Source organism: Mytilus californianus, unplaced genomic scaffold (assembly GCF_021869535.1).
Source record: "Mytilus californianus isolate M0D057914Y unplaced genomic scaffold, xbMytCali1.0.p SCAF_5, whole genome shotgun sequence".
NCBI lineage: Eukaryota > Metazoa > Mollusca > Bivalvia > Mytilida > Mytilidae > Mytilus > Mytilus californianus.
In genome coordinates, this window is record NW_026262701.1 from 119461 (window position 1) to 137593 (window position 18133).

The following is an 18133-nucleotide window of genomic DNA, read 5'->3' on the forward strand; positions in this document are numbered from 1 at the left end:
CTACCGCAAGATGTAGGCATTTACCGCATAAACAGTAGCCGTTTACCGCAAGAAAGTTGCCATTTACCGCAAATATGTAGCCTACTACCGCAAGTATGTAGCCTACTACCGCAAATATGTCGCCTACTACCGCAAGTATGTAGCCTACTACCGCAAATATGTAGCCTACTACCGCAAGTATGTAGCCTACTACCACGGCGGCATATGGCTACTTGCTTGCGGTATTTGGCTACTTAGTGACCTTTACCGCGTTAATGTGGACTTTTTACCGTTGCGGAAATGGTGAATGTTTATCGAAAAATAGTTTAAGGTGGCAATTAACGTGCATATCATATAATTTTCAGAGATGAATACATCCATTAGTGACTTTCTTTTATCAATGCATACATATATTTTTTTATATTTAAATTTAGTTTTACTTACAACGACTACAGCTCCTCCATCCGGAGTTTTCTTTGCTCTTCTAATTGAGTCCTCAGAAACACCTCTGACAGTCATCGGGCGTTCTGCATTAGCTTACATACATACATACATACATACATACATACATACATACATACATAACATACATGCATACAAATAAACACACACATACATACATACATTCCATCAAACATACAAACATACATAGATACATACATACACACAAACACATACACATACACATACATACATACATACATACATACATACATACATACATACACATGCATACACACATACATAAAAACATACATAAACACATACATACATACACACACATACACATACACACGCACATACATACATACATACTTACATACATACATACACACGCACACATAATACACACATACATACATACATACATATATACATTACACAAACACTTACACATACACAAACACACATACATGCATACATACATTCATAAATACATACATACATACACACGCACATGCATGCATACATACATACACTAACACATATATGCATGCACATACATAAACACATGTATAAACACACATTATTATATTCATAACAGAGATATTTAGATATTCATCATTTCTTTTTCAAATAATAAAGTAATTATCATTTTAATTTTTAAGACTGCTATCTACTTGAAAAAAATTTTTTGATAGTTTAAAATTTAAAATAAAACTTGGAAGTATTGTAAAATATATGTGATGACGTTTACTTATGAAACTCATTCTTTTGTTTAGGAATATGCAAGTAATTCCTCAGTTTTCAGTTAATTTCTTCATTACTTCATAATGAGTTTTCATGGCTTTATTTTTCCAAACGGGATTCTATGTTTCGCTTCTTATATTAATTTGTAAATGTTCTTATGCACTGTTTTACTCATAATATTGACAAAGTAGAATTTTTGTTTGGGGGTCTCAATTACGCTGTTGTTTTTTCAAAGCCTAATTTCCATCATTTGGTACATAACTATCAGGACCAAGGATTCGTTTTTCTGAAGTTTTATTCTATTCCTTTGTGATGTTTGTAAGTATAAAGTAATTTGGGAGACAGGGAAAGCATCACCGGTCCTGATTCTGCTGTCTTATGATGAGTAATCTGAAAAAAAGAGATGATAGAAGTTTATATTGTGCATCAATGGCTACTTTCTTGCAGTAAATGGCTACCTGATTCGCGGTAAATGGGTACTTTCTTGCGGTAAATGGCTACCTGATTCGCGGTAAATGGCTACTTTCTTGCGGTAAATGGCTACTGAGGTGCGGTAAACGGCTACAAGTAGCCTTGTTACCGCGTTCAAGTCGTCATTTTACCGCAAAATGTAGTCATATACCGCAAGATGTAGGCACTTACCGCATAAACAGTAGCCGTGTACCACAAAAAAGTTGCCAATTACCGCAATTATGTAGCCTACTACCGCAGGTATGTAGCCTACTACCGCAGGTATGTAGCCTACTACCGCAAATATGTAGCCTACTACCTGAAGAATGTAGCCTACTACCGCAAATATGTAGCCTACTACAGCAAGTATGTAACCTACTACCACGGCGGTATATGGCTACTCGCTTGCGGTATTTGGCTACTTTGTAACCTTTTACCGCGGTAATGTGGACATTTTACTGTTGCGGAAATGGTGAATGTTTATCGAAAATATGTTTTTGTTGGCAATTACCGTCCATATCTTATAATTTTCAGAGGTGAATACATCAATTAGTGACATTCTTTAATCAATGCATACTTTTTTATAGTTATATTTCGTTGTACTTACAAGGATCAAAGCTCCTCCATCCGGAAGTGTCTTCTAATGGAGTCCTCAAAAATACCCCTGAAAGCCATTAGCACACATACATACATCATACATCATACATACATACATACATACATACATACATACATACATACATACATACATACATACATACATACATACATACATACATACATATATACATACATACAACACACAAACACAAACACATACACATACACATACACATACACATACATATACAAATACATACATACATACATACATACATACATACATACATACATACATGCATACATACATACACATAGATACAAACATAAATACATACATACATACATACATACATACATACATACATACATACATACATACATACATACATACACATACATACAAACATACATACATACATACATACATACATACACATACATATACAAATACATACATACATACATACATACATACATACACACACACACACACACATACATACATACATACATACATACATACATACATACATACAAACATACATACATACATACATACATACCATACATACATACTTACGTAGATACATACATACATACACTAACACATTTATACATGCAAATACATACACACATAAACACATAAACACAAACACACATGTATAAACACATATTATTATACTCATAACAGAGATATCGAAAAAAAAAGTTGATTTGATGTTGAATGCAAAAGGTGTTTTCTTATGGTATTTTAGACAAAGATAAAACAGTAAAAGTCACCTTTTACGTCAAGCCTGGAGGACAACCGATCTTTATCAACAAAGGTTAGTGAAGTATTTTGAAGGACAATGGGTATAGAGCTTATAAAAATGTGTGACCACGAAAAAAAAAAGGTCTCATAAAAGAGGTTTGAATGGGGTCCAAATACATCAAAACACAAAAAAAACACAACTTTGATTCCAGTCAAAAATTCTATGTTGGTTCAAGTAGCCATTTACCGCATTACACATACAAGTCAATGGACTCAAAATTATCCAAAATGAAAAAAAAACCCAACCCCCAGATGAAGAAAAAAAAGGTCAAGTAACCCATACCGCGCAGCTAACATTTTATTACCGCATCACTTCCCAAAATGATGTAGCCATGTGTAGCCATTTTACCCAAAATTGTTGCCATTTTACCCAAAATTGTAGTCAGTTTACCGCAAAATGTAGCCAATTGTAGCCATTTTACCACGCCCCTAACCGAAGTAGCCCCGAACTGATAACCGGCTATTTTTGGGCTACATTTGACTACATTTGGCTACATTTTCGTACCGGGATAACAACCCTAACCCTAACCCTAACCCTAACCCTAACCCTAACCCTAACCCTAACCCTAACCCTAACCCTAACCCTAACCCTAACCCTAACCCTAACCCTAACCCTAACCCTAACCCTAACCCTAACCCCTAACCCTAACCCTAACCCTAACCCTAACCCTAACCCTAACCCTAACCCTGACCCAAACCCTGACCCTAACCCTGACCCTAACCCTGACCCAAACCATGACCCTAACCCTGACCCTAACCCTAACCCTAACCCTAACCCTAACCCTAACCCAAACACTAACCCAAACCAAAACCCCAAATGTGTTAAAATCGTTGTTTTGAAGGCCTTACTTTATCTTGGAACGGGTAAGTCTAGGGGGTTAACCGATTAGATTTTCGTATTAAGTTTTTTTCACGAACTTCTCAAAAATCACAGTTTTGGAGGGGTGGGGGGTCAGGTTGTGGTTTTTGGTACTTTTCAAAGTCGATCTTTTCAAAGTCTCAACATGATCCTATGCTTCGATTGGCTTGAAATTAATAAATCGACCCCGTTAGGGGCAGTACTTTGCGAGAATTAAGCCTATGATGAAAACCGCAAGTCTTTATCTTTTGTAGTTTCGGAGTTGGGGTTAATGTCGGGATTAGGCTTCACTCTCACACAAACGTTTCTTCAGTGAGGTCGGAAAGTGCGGCCGTACACTTCAGTGATACCAATAAGTTTTCATGCTCTAGATCGCCTTTTCATCTTTTCGGAACAGTTAACTTTAAGAAAATATCTCTATTTTAATCCATTCTACACCTATTTGAAGATTGAAGTCAAAGGCACTTTTCATACTCTGTACTTAGAAATATTTTTGGAAATTTCTGACGCATGCGCAGTCACAAAAAAGGGCAGACATGCGCAGAAGTGAAAAAGGGCACCTCACTAACCCTCGTCAAAGTCCACTACCATACGCAAACCCTGACCCTAACCCTAACTTAAACCCTGACCCTGACCCTAACCCTGACCCAAACCCTGACCCTAACCCTGACCCAAACCCTGACCCTAACCCTGACCCTAACCCTGACCCAAACCCTGACCCTAACCCTGACCCTAACCCTAACCCTAACCCTAACCCTAACCCTAACCCAAACACTAACCCAAACCAAAACCCCAAATGTGTTAAAATCGTTGTTTTGAAGGCCTTACTTTATCTTGGAACGGGTAAGTCTAGGGGGTTAACCGATTAGATTTTCGTATTAAGTTTTTTTCACGAACTTCTCAAAAATCACAGTTTTGGAGGGGTGGGGGGTCAGGTTGTGGTTTTTGGTACTTTTCAAAGTCGATCTTTTCAAAGTCTCAACATGATCCTATGCTTCGATTGGCTTGAAATTAATAAATCGACCCCGTTAGGGGCAGTACTTTGCGAGAATTAAGCCTATGATGAAAACCGCAAGTCTTTATCTTTTGTAGTTTCGGAGTTGGGGTTAATGTCGGGATTAGGCTTCACTCTCACACAAACGTTTCTTCAGTGAGGTCGGAAAGTGCGGCCGTACACTTCAGTGATACCAATAAGTTTTCATGCTCTAGATCGCCTTTTCATCTTTTCGGAACAGTTAACTTTAAGAAAATATCTCTATTTTAATCCATTCTACACCTATTTGAAGATTGAAGTCAAAGGCACTTTTCATACTCTGTACTTAGAAATATTTTTGGAAATTTCTGACGCATGCGCAGTCACAAAAAAGGGCAGACATGCGCAGAAGTGAAAAAGGGCACCTCACTAACCCTCGTCAAAGTCCACTACCATACGCAAACCCTGACCCTAACCCTAACTTAAACCCTGACCCTGACCCTAACCCTGACCCAAACCCTGACCCTAACCCTGACCCAAACCCTGACCCTAACCCTGACCCTAACCCTGACCCAAACCCTGACCCTAACCCTGACCCTAACCCTAACCCTAACCCTAACCCTAACCCTAACCCAAACACTAACCCAAACCAAAACCCCAAATGTGTTAAAATCGTTGTTTTGAAGGCCTTACTTTATCTTGGAACGGGTAAGTCTAGGGGGTTAACCGATTAGATTTTCGTATTAAGTTTTTTTCACGAACTTCTCAAAAATCACAGTTTTGGAGGGGTGGGGGGTCAGGTTGTGGTTTTTGGTACTTTTCAAAGTCGATCTTTTCAAAGTCTCAACATGATCCTATGCTTCGATTGGCTTGAAATTAATAAATCGACCCCGTTAGGGGCAGTACTTTGCGAGAATTAAGCCTATGATGAAAACCGCAAGTCTTTATCTTTTGTAGTTTCGGAGTTGGGGTTAATGTCGGGATTAGGCTTCACTCTCACACAAACGTTTCTTCAGTGAGGTCGGAAAGTGCGGCCGTACACTTCAGTGATACCAATAAGTTTTCATGCTCTAGATCGCCTTTTCATCTTTTCGGAACAGTTAACTTTAAGAAAATATCTCTATTTTAATCCATTCTACACCTATTTGAAGATTGAAGTCAAAGGCACTTTTCATACTCTGTACTTAGAAATATTTTTGGAAATTTCTGACGCATGCGCAGTCACAAAAAAGGGCAGACATGCGCAGAAGTGAAAAAGGGCACCTCACTAACCCTCGTCAAAGTCCACTACCCTAACCCTAACCCCTAACCCTAACCCTAACCCTAACCCTAACCCTAACCTTAACCCCTAACCCTAACCCTAACCCTAACCCTAACCCTAACCCCTAACCCTAACCCTAACCCTAACCCTAACCCTAACCCTAAACCCTAAACCCTAACCCTAACCCCTAACCCTAACCCTAACCCTAACCCTAACCCTAACCCTAACCCTAACCCTCCAAATTCAGACCTGTATCAAGCGCGAGTAGTGTGTCCATTTTTGCCCCAACTGTTTAGGGTTGGACCTCTGCGGTTGTCTCCAGCTGTGTTCAGCGAAGCAATTTTTTCGTTTCTGTTCTCTTACTTTAGTTTGCCTCAACCAAATGTTATGAAATGTATATATAATGCTTAACATGTTTAACCCCGTCGCATTTTTGCTCCTCTGGCCTTTGTCAGTCTTGTATCATTTTTTATTTTAGTTTCTTTTGTATAATTTGGAGTTTAGTATGACGTCCATTATCACTGAACTAGTATACATATTTGTTTAGGGGCCAGCTGAAGGACGCCTCCGGGTGCGGGGGTTTCTCGTTGCATTGAAGACCCATTGGTGGCCTTTGGCTGTTGTCTGTTCTATGGTCGGGTTGTTGTTTCTTTGACACATTCCCCATTTCCATTCTCATTTTTATTATTACCACAAAACTCAGTTTAAGTTCAAATTTTGATAGTGTCACTTTACAGTTCTTGAGTTATGTCCCTTTTTAATGTTATATGCTAGCGGGGGAATCATCTGTGTCCCTATGGACACATTCTCATTTATTTTACATTGAGTCTATATAGGAGCAACATTCTATTTTACATTGAGTCTATAGGAGCAACATTCTGACTTTAACAGTGCTTAATGAAAAATGACAAGAAAATGTAGGGTAGGGTATTATTAAGACTAAAAAGTAGGGTAGGTAGGGTACAAAATTGAAAACAACACGTTAAATATTTCATGCGTCCGAAGCGCTTTTCTGGATTTACCTTCATCAGGAACGCTCAAAGCCAAACATTTGAAATCCGAGGGATGTACAAGTACCGAAACAGTTGAAGAGCTATATGACAAAAAACCCTAAAACAAATAGCCAAATCCATCTAAGGTCAACTTTGCCTGAGGGAGTTGAAACCTTAGTTTCTTTATAATTTCAAAATTTATAAACAGACAATTTTAGAAAAGTTTGTTATAAATCATGTCAGTACCGAAATACTGACTACTGAGCTGATGATACCCTCGGGAACTGATAGTCCACCAGCAGAGGTATCGACCCAGTGAAGTAAAAAACTGAAAACAACACGTTAAATAATTTCATGCGTCCGAAGCGCTTTTCTGGATTTACCTTCATCAGGAACGCTCAAAGCAAAACATTTGAAATCCGAGGGATGTATAAGTACCGAAACAGTTGAAGAGCTATATGACAAAAATACCTAAAACAAATAGCCAAATCCATCTAAGGTCAACTTTGCCTGAGGGAGTTGAAACCTTAGTTTCTTTATAATTTTAAAATTTATAAACGGACAATTTTAGAAAAGTTTGTTATAAATCATGTAAGTGTTCCTTTCTTTGCTGTGTTAATAATACTATTTTTCATGTTCATGTACTGATTTTATGTCATGGTTGGATACCCCATACATTGTATGATACCTTTTGTTCTGCAATTAAAAATAAGAAATTCAGAAATGTTGGTTAGTTCATTAAAGTATTTATAAAAGCTAGGAGATGTGGAATAACATGTATATATTTGCAGTTGCGGATCCAGAAATTTTCATAAGTGGGGGCCCACTGACTGTCTAAGAGAGGGCCCGCTCCAGTCATGCTCCAGTGAATCCCTATATAATCAACCAAATTTTTCCCAGAAAAGGGGGCTGCCCCCTCCCTCCCCCCCCCCCCCCCCCCCCCCCCCGAAATCCGACTCTGCTTTGTACATCAATGAGACAGCAACTACAAAAAACCCAGAAGAAACCTAGAGGGCAAAATGTTTCCTTCAACATAATGGCAGGTGTCTTAAACATTATATTATCATGTTAAGAAAATTCCAATCTTTAATTTTCATATACATGTACAGACGGTGACCTGTATGAAAGTTGTGAGTAAATTTCATAGAATCGAAATGTAAAAATCATCCTTGTAATGCCCAATTTTCCAAATTAAAGTAACAACATTAAGTATGAACAACAAAAAAAAAATCAATGGCCAGTAAATCAGACGAAACATTTCAGTGTGTGCACTCTGGATATTTTATTTTTCGGTTTAACATTCACTTTAATTCTGTTTAATTTTGCTTGGTTTTGCTATGATACATTTAAAACTTCTTTTAATTGAATTTTAGATACATGTATATCATTAAAGGTTCTGAACATGAACATACACAAAATTCAATATTACCATATCACCGAACTTTGGACGTCCAGAAGTCATTCAAAGAATATACATTTGTATGTTTTTAACTTTATTGATTTTTTTTATATAGATGGAGCATTGTTTGTGGATTAAATTTTACATGACGGTCAAAGCAATAGCTTGAATAAGTGATTTAGAAACCAGCCTTCCAACCAATATGGTCAGACCAATAAAATAATAAATGTGTTTCTGCTAACATGCTGAAAAAATAGGGTATGTACATGTAAGTGAAGGCAATTTCATTTTATTTTACAAACATTTTTAGCTCACCTGGCCCAAAGGGCCATGTGAGCTTTTCTCATTGCTTGGCGTCTGGCGTCGTTAACTTTTACAAAAGTCTTCTCCTCTGAAACAACTGGACCAAATTTAACCAAACTTGGCCTAAATTATCCTTAGAGTATTTAGTTTGAAAAATGTGTCCGATGACCCCGCCACTAACCAAGACGGCCGACATGGCTAAAAATAGAAGGTAGTGGTAAAATGCAGTTTTTGGCTTATATCTCTGAAATCAAAGCATTTGGAGCAAATCTGACGGAGTAAAAATGTTCATCAGATTAAAATCTATCTGCCCTCAAATTTTCAGATGAATCAGACAATCCGTTGTTAGGTTGCTGCCCCTGAATTGGTAATTTTATGGAAATTTTGCAGTTTTTGGTTATTATCTTAAATATTATTATATATAGAGACAAAAAGTAAACAGTATTAATGTTCAGCAAAGTAAGATCTACAAATAAGTCCACATGACCAAAATTGTCAGTTGACCCCTTAAGGAGTTATTTCCCTTTATAGTCAATTTTCAACAAATTTTCGTTAATTTTTGTAATCTTTTACAATATCGTCGCCTCTGAAACTACTGAGAAAAATTTAACCCAAACTTGAACCCAATCATCCTTAGTGTATTTAAGTTTGAAAAATGTGTCCGATGACCTTGCCTGCCAACCAACATGGCAGACATGACTAAAAATAGAACATAGGGGTAAAATGCAGTTTTTGACTTATATCTCTGAAACTAAAGCAAAAGTATAGTGGTTGCAATCTGCTATGGAAACAACATCCCATGAGTGTTTCTTCTGTGAGTAATGCCAGGTCCACATCACAGAGAAATCGAAACTTTCTGCAGGAAAACTTACATTGTTATTTATGATTTTTTAATTGATATCATATTTTATATTGCATTAATAAGAACTGTTTTATCGTTTATGATTATGCTTTCCAAAGTTTTGACATCAAAGTTAATGATTTGCGGAATAATAACAGCATATCATTCCATGTGTACTCCCTTTACATAATTTATTTTGTTATAGGAAATAATGATATGGTTAGTCGAAACATTATCTTTTATAACAGAAAAACAAAGGATATGGGATATCCATCCATGACACAAAATCAGTACATGTTAAGCAAACAACACACAAAAAGAATAGGGACAACGCTTTCATTGCTGTTTTCTATCTCAGAGTAATAGTGAAACCTTCAACACGTAACAAAAAAATCATCACCTCCCTGCAAGTTTAAGACGGCATCTAGCAACGGTTTAAACGGAGTTCTTAACAAAATAATTCGGGTAGACATTGAATTACCACAAAATCGGGTCCAGTAAAAAAAAAAATGCTGAAAGTAATACAAATTTAAAATAGGTGTAAATATCAGACAATATACAATATATGCAGATAAATTAGGCATCATATGATAGATGAAGGACTGCTGATCCTTGATGAACACCTTTTGACTGGTAATTTTGAACAATACAAAAAAGCATGAATAAATTTAAAAAGGAGGGCATATATTAACTGTTTCTGAGATATGAAATACCTATTTTGGTATATCCAAAGTTCCGATAACAAGTGTGGTCTGATGCAAAAACAATCTAATTAAAATTAAATCTCCGCACTTGCTCCTCGTTGTTTATATGTCGCGCGTGGGAGATCTAACAACAGCCGCTTGAGGGTCATGTCTAGGGTCAAATTTGCTGTAGCCAATCAGCGAAGGTGCTACAAAGTGTTAGGGTATTGGACTGGCATAGGAGTCTTAGTAGCGTCTAGAGGTCTTCCGAATGTATATAAACAAAAATGGCAGCCCCCATGCGAAAAACGTTTCGTAACATACAACTGTAATAATAGTTTGTATTATTGCCTTCCGAGGTTAAAATGGCATCAAGTGAAGAATGCACCCCAAGGAAAATATCAGTATGAACAAACATTTGTGTTTTATGCGGTTTTTCTTTCATCCAGATAGAAATCTCCTCAACGGGAGAACGTGTTGAAAAAAAAAACTGTTCAAACTGAAACTTCAGCAGAACTCAGAGAGAATCGCAATGATTTCTAGTGTTGTTACTGGTTTTGAAGTAAACGCCGAAGTAGACAATGACAATGGCGTCTGTATTAAATGTTTTAGAAAAGTCCAACAGTCAATCAAATTAAAGAAAGATGCATTAAAAATTCAAGAAGAACTAAGTGACTAACTTCGGGTGTCTTACCACCTGTCCAATCAGAAAGATTAATTGCTAATAGATTTGTTAATCTGCAAGGTGGAACAAACAATAATATAAGCTTAGATGAATACTTGAGAGATGTTGAACAAGGATACAAAAGTAACATGTTCAGGACATCAGACAAAGGAAAGTATCCTTCAACACTCTAAAGAGTATCCTCACCTAGTTAATTTTGCAAGCCATTTTGATAATATTACCAATTTAACAGGAAAGAAGGGGTTCCACCATATACGGTCATACCAAGCTGATGTTCAGAAAATTGCAAAAGACCTACTACAAGAAAATGTACTACATGTAACATATAAAACTTCAAGAATAATAACAATTAAGTGCAAGGAGCTAAAAAAAGACAAAAACCCATTTGACAGTGCATTTATAGGACTTCGTACATTGATTCATCGCCGTGACATCAACCAACAGTCCCCTTCCATCGCCTTCAAATCCACATATTTGAAAAATATTGCTTGGAATTAAATTATTGTGAATAAAGTGTGCAGGTTTAATTTTCTCTTAAGTCATAACCTTAATTAGCTGGTACTTTTTTAGTAGTTTGTTGCTGATATTAAAGTGTCATAAGTCAATGAGACATCAACCCAACAAACAAAGTAATGAAATACTTTCAGTTTAGTTGCAGAATATCATGGTCATTTTGATTAGGCAGCATAACTACCTACAAAAACATGTTTATAAAAATGTGGCCTGATTTCTAATGAGACAAATATTCAAAAGGGACCAACTTATTTTTCTGTATTAAAGTTCACAGTTCCACCTCTGACTTTGAGTAAAACCTATAGCAAGCTGTACAAAGACCCGAAATGACTTTATGAAAACATCAAGCACGTTCGTACAAAACAACAATGAGATAAAAACCAAACTTTTACAGATTTGTTCACAAGGCGACCAGCATGCAGATATTTACCCTATATGTACATGTAAAGAGCTGTTGATAAAACTTATACAAGGTGGTGTTGGTTAAATGTGCTTTTCTGAGTGATGAAGTTATTAGTGCACATTATTTGGTTCAATTTCTATCTTAGTCAAATTAAACACAGTAACTTAATATAATAAAATGCTCTGCTGGGCCCAGCTTGATACCACTGCAGAGGTCGAACACTGAACAGTTGGGGCAAGTATGGACACAACAGTCAAGCTTGATACAGCACTGAATTTGGATTGTGATTAAATATTTGACACAGCATAGGTTTCTGACACAGAATAAATGTGGTCTAAGAACTTATAAATTTTTAATTTACCTATTCAAACACAAGTTATTGACTGGAAACTAGAAAAATGCTTGTTTTTGGCCCCTTTTTGGTTCAAAATTCCTTAACATTTAGGGAAATTATCCCCAAACTCAAACCTAGCTTTCCCTTTGTGATATGGAACCTTGTAGTACAATTTCAGAAAGATCCATACACTTACACACAAGTTATTGTCATGAAACTAGAAAAATACTTGTTTTTTGCCCCTTAATTACTAAAATTTTGAGGCAATTTCCCCCAAAATCTATCCCAGCCTTCCCTTTGTGATATATGGAACCTTGTGGTACAATGTCAGAGAGATCCATACACTAACACACAAGTAATGTCTGGAAGTTACAAAAATGCTTATTTTTGGCCCCTAATTCCTGAACTGTTGGTACCATAACCCCCAAAATCAATCCCCATCTTACTTTTGTGGTATTGAACCTTATGGTAAAATTTCATGGAGATCCATTTACTCAAACTAAAGTAAGAATGCGAAAACCAATGTGTCTTCGGACGATGACGCCAACGTCATACCAATATACGACCGCAAAATTATTTTGTGGTCGTATACAAAAGAAGATGTGGTATTAAGTCTATATTTGACTGTTTTCTTGATGAACACATTGGTCTTGAACAAAGTTGTAAGTAAGATATAGTCCCACTTCATGTTATTGTCTTGAATATGCATGAAATATTTGCCACTGAAACCCAAGTGAAGAAATCAATAATCAATCAACCTGTCAATGTTTATTTTGAGCAAAAATAATCATCCTCTATGTATACTGTTGGCTACACCAAGTTAAATACAATGAGTTTGCTATATAGAACAAATATAACATCATCAAGAACAATGAACAAAAAGGTCAAAGTCATACATGTCATATGAACCATGCCAAAACTTAGCACAAAAGGACATGTACATCAATAGCAATAATTCTATACACCAAAGATAGTTGACTTGTTGATCAATAAACCATGAAAAGTCAAGGTCAGAAACCAACCAGAGTGATTTTTATAGTTCGTTCCTGTGTTGTACTGTTACACCACTGTCCCAGGTTAGGATCCTGCTAACATGTTTAACCCCGCCACATTCTGTATGTATGTGCCTGTCCTAAATCAGGAGCCTTAGGTAATTCAGTGGTTGTCGTTTGTTTATGTGTTCCATATTTGTTTTTCGTTCATTTTTTGTACATAAATTAGGCCGTTAGTTTTCTTGTTTGAATTGTTTTACATTTGTCATTTCAGGGCCTTTTATAGCTGACTATGCGGTATCGGCTTTGCTCATTGTTGAAGGCCGTACAGTGACCTATAGTTGTTACTTTCTGTGTCATTTGGTCTCTTGTGGAGAGTTGTCTAATCATGCTCATTGGCTATCATTCCACATCTTCTTTTTTACATCTTACAATAATTCCACACCAAATATATTTTTCTGTTTGTTTATCATGTTTATAGTAATCGAGATGCAGATTGACCCCGAATATAATTATATGCTTGTTTCATGAAATGAGGTCAAGATTAGGCGAATCTGCAACCATATCTGACAGACATGACAGACATGGCAGACATGGTTTTCTCTTTTGAATTTTTTCATATTTTTCTGGTCGGGGCCTTTTGTAGCCGACTAAAGGCATGGGTTTTTCTCGTTGTTCTACAATTGCTTATATCAAGTTATTGAAAAGTCTGGAGGGTAGTTGTCTGATTGGCAATCATACCGCATCTCTTTATTTTTAAGATGAAAACAAGTAAATATCTTATGATGTGTGTCAATCAGTTACTGTCTCATTTGTTTTTATACGCTACATCTTTTTTAGTCACATTGACAGCTGCAGGCATGACATGAACCCAGATCTAGAGTGGCAATACAGCAATTGTAAGGGGGTTAAAAGTCAAAAAAATTTGAAGAGTCTAAAGTTGAATAAGTTACAGAAACCAGATACTGAAAAATTAAATAAATAAATATCAACTGTTTTAATCATCTTGTATTTCTAATAAAGCCATATCAAGATCTTCGAAGTATTCATAGGCCGACAAATTGTAGTCTTCAGTATCGCTATCTGAAACAGCAGAATCTTCTTGCTCCTCGAGCTCCTCAACAACTTGTTCTGACAGAAATAACTTCTCAAGAGGTAACATATCACAGGATTCACAATTACAAGACTTAGTACACAAGTCACAGCATGAATGTTTCCTGCTTTCTTTCTTCATCAAATCATCCAAGTCTGAATTTCTGAGGAAATTACGCATCAGATCCTTTCTCCTACAATCTTTAGCTTTAAGAATTGCCTTAGCTTCCGGTTTCAACTTCTGCAAGTGGTATCCATTGTATAGGATAATGGCAACTGATGGATTTCCATCCCTCCCCACTCGCCCTATTTCTTGCAGCAAATCTACCAGATTATTTGGAGGTCCAAATAATACCACTCCACTACACTTTTTTACATCTAAACCCATTCCCAGGGCACTGGTTGACAAAATAAGTCTCAAAACACTACTTTCCTCCTTCAATGCATTAATTATGATGTTTTTGTTAACATCTGGAGTTTCAGAATGGAACATCTCAATATACTTGGCACAATGCATCTACTAACCATGTCATTCCCATTTCAATTTAATTTTTAATTTTGGAAGATACTAGTTTAATATTAGACTTGTTTGGTGATAAATTAAATTGAAATGGGAATGACATGGTTAGTAGATGCATTAGAGGAAAAAAGTCAGGACTTCCCACGTACACTTTTGTATTGTTCATCGATAAATGACACTTCCAAACTTTATAAGTACATTGTAACAGAATTGCCACATTGTGCCAAGTATATTGAGATGTTCCATTCTGAAACTCCAGATGTTAACAAAAACATCATAATTAATGCATTGAAGGAGGAAAGTAGTGTTTTGAGACTTATTTTGTCAACCAGTGCCCTGGGAATGGGTTTAGATGTAAAAAAGTGTAGTGGAGTGGTATTATTTGGACCTCCAAATAATCTGGTAGATTTGCTGCAAGAAATAGGGCGAGTGGGGAGGGATGGAAATCCATCAGTTGCCATTATCCTATACAATGGATACCACTTGCAGAAGTTGAAACCGGAAGCTAAGGCAATTCTTAAAGCTAAAGATTGTAGGAGAAAGGATCTGATGCGTAATTTCCTCAGAAATTCAGACTTGGATGATTTGATGAAGAAAGAAAGCAGGAAACATTCATGCTGTGACTTGTGTACTAAGTCTTGTAATTGTGAATCCTGTGATATGTTACCTCTTGAGAAGTTATTTCTGTCAGAACAAGTTGTTGAGGAGCTCGAGGAGCAAGAAGATTCTGCTGTTTCAGATAGCGATACTGAAGACTACAATTTGTCGGCCTATGAATACTTCGAAGATCTTGATATGGCTTTATTAGAAATACAAGATGATTAAAACAGTTGATATTTATTTATTTAATTTTTCAGTATCTGGTTTCTGTAACTTATTCAACTTTAGACTCTTCAAATTTTTTTGACTTTTAACCCCCTTACAATTGCTGTATTGCCACTCTAGATCTGGGTTCATGTCATGCCTGCAGCTGTCAATGTGACTAAAAAAAGATGTAGCGTATAAAAACAAATGAGACAGTAACTGATTGACACACATCATAAGATATTTACTTGTTTTCATCTTAAAAATAAAGAGATGCGGTATGATTGCCAATCAGACAACTACCCTCCAGACTTTTCAATAACTTGATATAAGCAATTGTAGAACAACGAGAAAAACCCATGCCTTTAGTCGGCTACAAAAGGCCCCGACCAGAAAAATATGAAAAAATTCAAAAGAGAAAACCATGTCTGCCATGTCTGCCATGTCTGTCATGTCTGTCAGATATGGTTGCAGATTCGCCTAATCTTGACCTCATTTCATGAAACAAGCATATAATTATATTCGGGGTCAATCTGCATCTCGATTACTATAAACATGATAAACAAACAGAAAAATATATTTGGTGTGGAATTATTGTAAGATGTAAAAAGAAGATGTGGAATGATAGCCAATGAGCATGATTAGACAACTCTCCACAAGAGACCAAATGACACAGAAAGTAACAACTATAGGTCACTGTACGGCCTTCAACAATGAGCAAAGCCGATACCGCATAGTCAGCTATAAAAGGCCCTGAAATGACAAATGTAAAACAATTCAAACAAGAAAACTAACGGCCTAATTTATGTACAAAAAATGAACGAAAAACAAATATGGAACACATAAACAAACGACAACCACTGAATTACCTAAGGCTCCTGATTTAGGACAGGCACATACATACAGAATGTGGCGGGGTTAAACATGTTAGCAGGATCCTAACCTGGGACAGTGGTGTAACAGTACAACACAGGAACGAACTATAAAAATCACTCTGGTTGGTTTCTGACCTTGACTTTTCATGGTTTATTGATCAACAAGTCAACTATCTTTGGTGTATAGAATTATTGCTATTGATGTACATGTCCTTTTGTGCTAAGTTTTGGCATGGTTCATATGACATGTATGACTTTGACCTTTTTGTTCATTGTTCTTGATGATGTTATATTTGTTCTATATAGCAAACTCATTGTATTTAACTTGGTGTAGCCAACAGTATACATAGAGGATGATTATTTTTGCTCAAAATAAACATTGACAGGTTGATTGATTATTGATTTCTTCACTTGGGTTTCAGTGGCAAATATTTCATGCATATTCAAGACAATAACATGAAGTGGGACTATATCTTACTTACAACTTTGTTCAAGACCAATGTGTTCATCAAGAAAACAGTAAAATATAGACTTAATACCACATCTTCTTTTGTATACGACCACAAAATAATTTTGCGGTCGTATATTGGTATGACGTTGGCGTCATCGTCCGAAGACACATTGGTTTTCGCATTCTTACTTTAGTTTGAGTAAATGGATCTCCATGAAATTTTACCATAAGGTTCAATACCACAAAAGTAAGATGGGGATTGATTTTGGGGGTTATGGTACCAACAGTTCAGGAATTAGGGGCCAAAAATAAGCATTTTTGTAACTTCCAGACATTACTTGTGTGTTAGTGTATGGATCTCTCTGACATTGTACCACAAGGTTCCATATATCACAAAGGGAAGGCTGGGATTGATTTTGGGGGAAATTGCCTCAAAATTTTAGTAATTAAGGGGCAAAAAAGCAAGTATTTTTCTAGTTTCATGACAATAACTTGTGTGTAAGTGTATGGATCTTTCTGAAATTGTACTACAAGGTTCCATATCACAAAGGGAAAGCTAGGTTTGAGTTTGGGGATAATTTCCCTAAATGTTAAGGAATTTTGAACCAAAAAGGGGCCAAAAAACAAGCATTTTTCTAGTTTCCAGTCAATAACTTGTGTTTGAATAGGTAAATTAAAAATTTATAAGTTCTTAGACCACATTTATTCTGTGTCAGAAACCTATGCTGTGTCAAATATTTAATCACAATCCAAATTCAGTGCTGTATCAAGCTTGACTGTTGTGTCCATACTTGCCCCAACTGTTCAGTGTTCGACCTCTGCAGTGGTATCAAGCTGGGCCCAGCAGAGCATTTTATTATATTAAGTTACTGTGTTTAATTTGACTAAGATAGAAATTGAACCAAATAATGTGCACTAATAACTTCATCACTCAGGAAAGCACATTTAACCAACACCACCTTGTATAAGTTTTATCAACAGCTCTTTACATGTACATATAGGGTAAATATCTGCATGCTGGTCGCCTTGTGAACAAATCTGTAAAAGTTTGGTTTTTATCTCATTGTTGTTTTGTACGAACGTGCTTGATGTTTTCATAAAGTCATTTCGGGTCTTTGT

The 18133-nt window shown here is 36.4% G+C and overlaps 2 protein-coding genes across 2 annotated transcripts; one reads left to right on the forward strand and one right to left on the reverse strand.

Moving 5' to 3' along the window:
* Positions 1 to 14269: 14269 nt before the first annotated feature.
* Positions 14270 to 14881, reverse strand: LOC127701773 (ATP-dependent helicase wrn-1-like). Its single transcript, XM_052205739.1, has one exon. The coding sequence runs from the start codon at positions 14879 to 14881 to the stop codon at positions 14270 to 14272; it is 612 nt and encodes a 203-aa protein (XP_052061699.1).
* A 240-nt stretch (positions 14882 to 15121) lies between these two features.
* Positions 15122 to 15709, forward strand: LOC127701774 (ATP-dependent helicase wrn-1-like). Its single transcript, XM_052205740.1, has one exon. The coding sequence runs from the start codon at positions 15122 to 15124 to the stop codon at positions 15707 to 15709; it is 588 nt and encodes a 195-aa protein (XP_052061700.1).
* Positions 15710 to 18133: the final 2424 nt, after the last annotated feature.

What these genes read in the sequence shown, in the direction of transcription:
- LOC127701773 (XM_052205739.1), bottom strand. Translation starts at nt 14,881, where the DNA reads ATGCATTGTGCCAAGTATATTGAGATGTTCCATTCTGAAACTCCAGAT.
- LOC127701774 (XM_052205740.1), top strand. Translation starts at nt 15,122, where the DNA reads ATGTTCCATTCTGAAACTCCAGATGTTAACAAAAACATCATAATTAAT.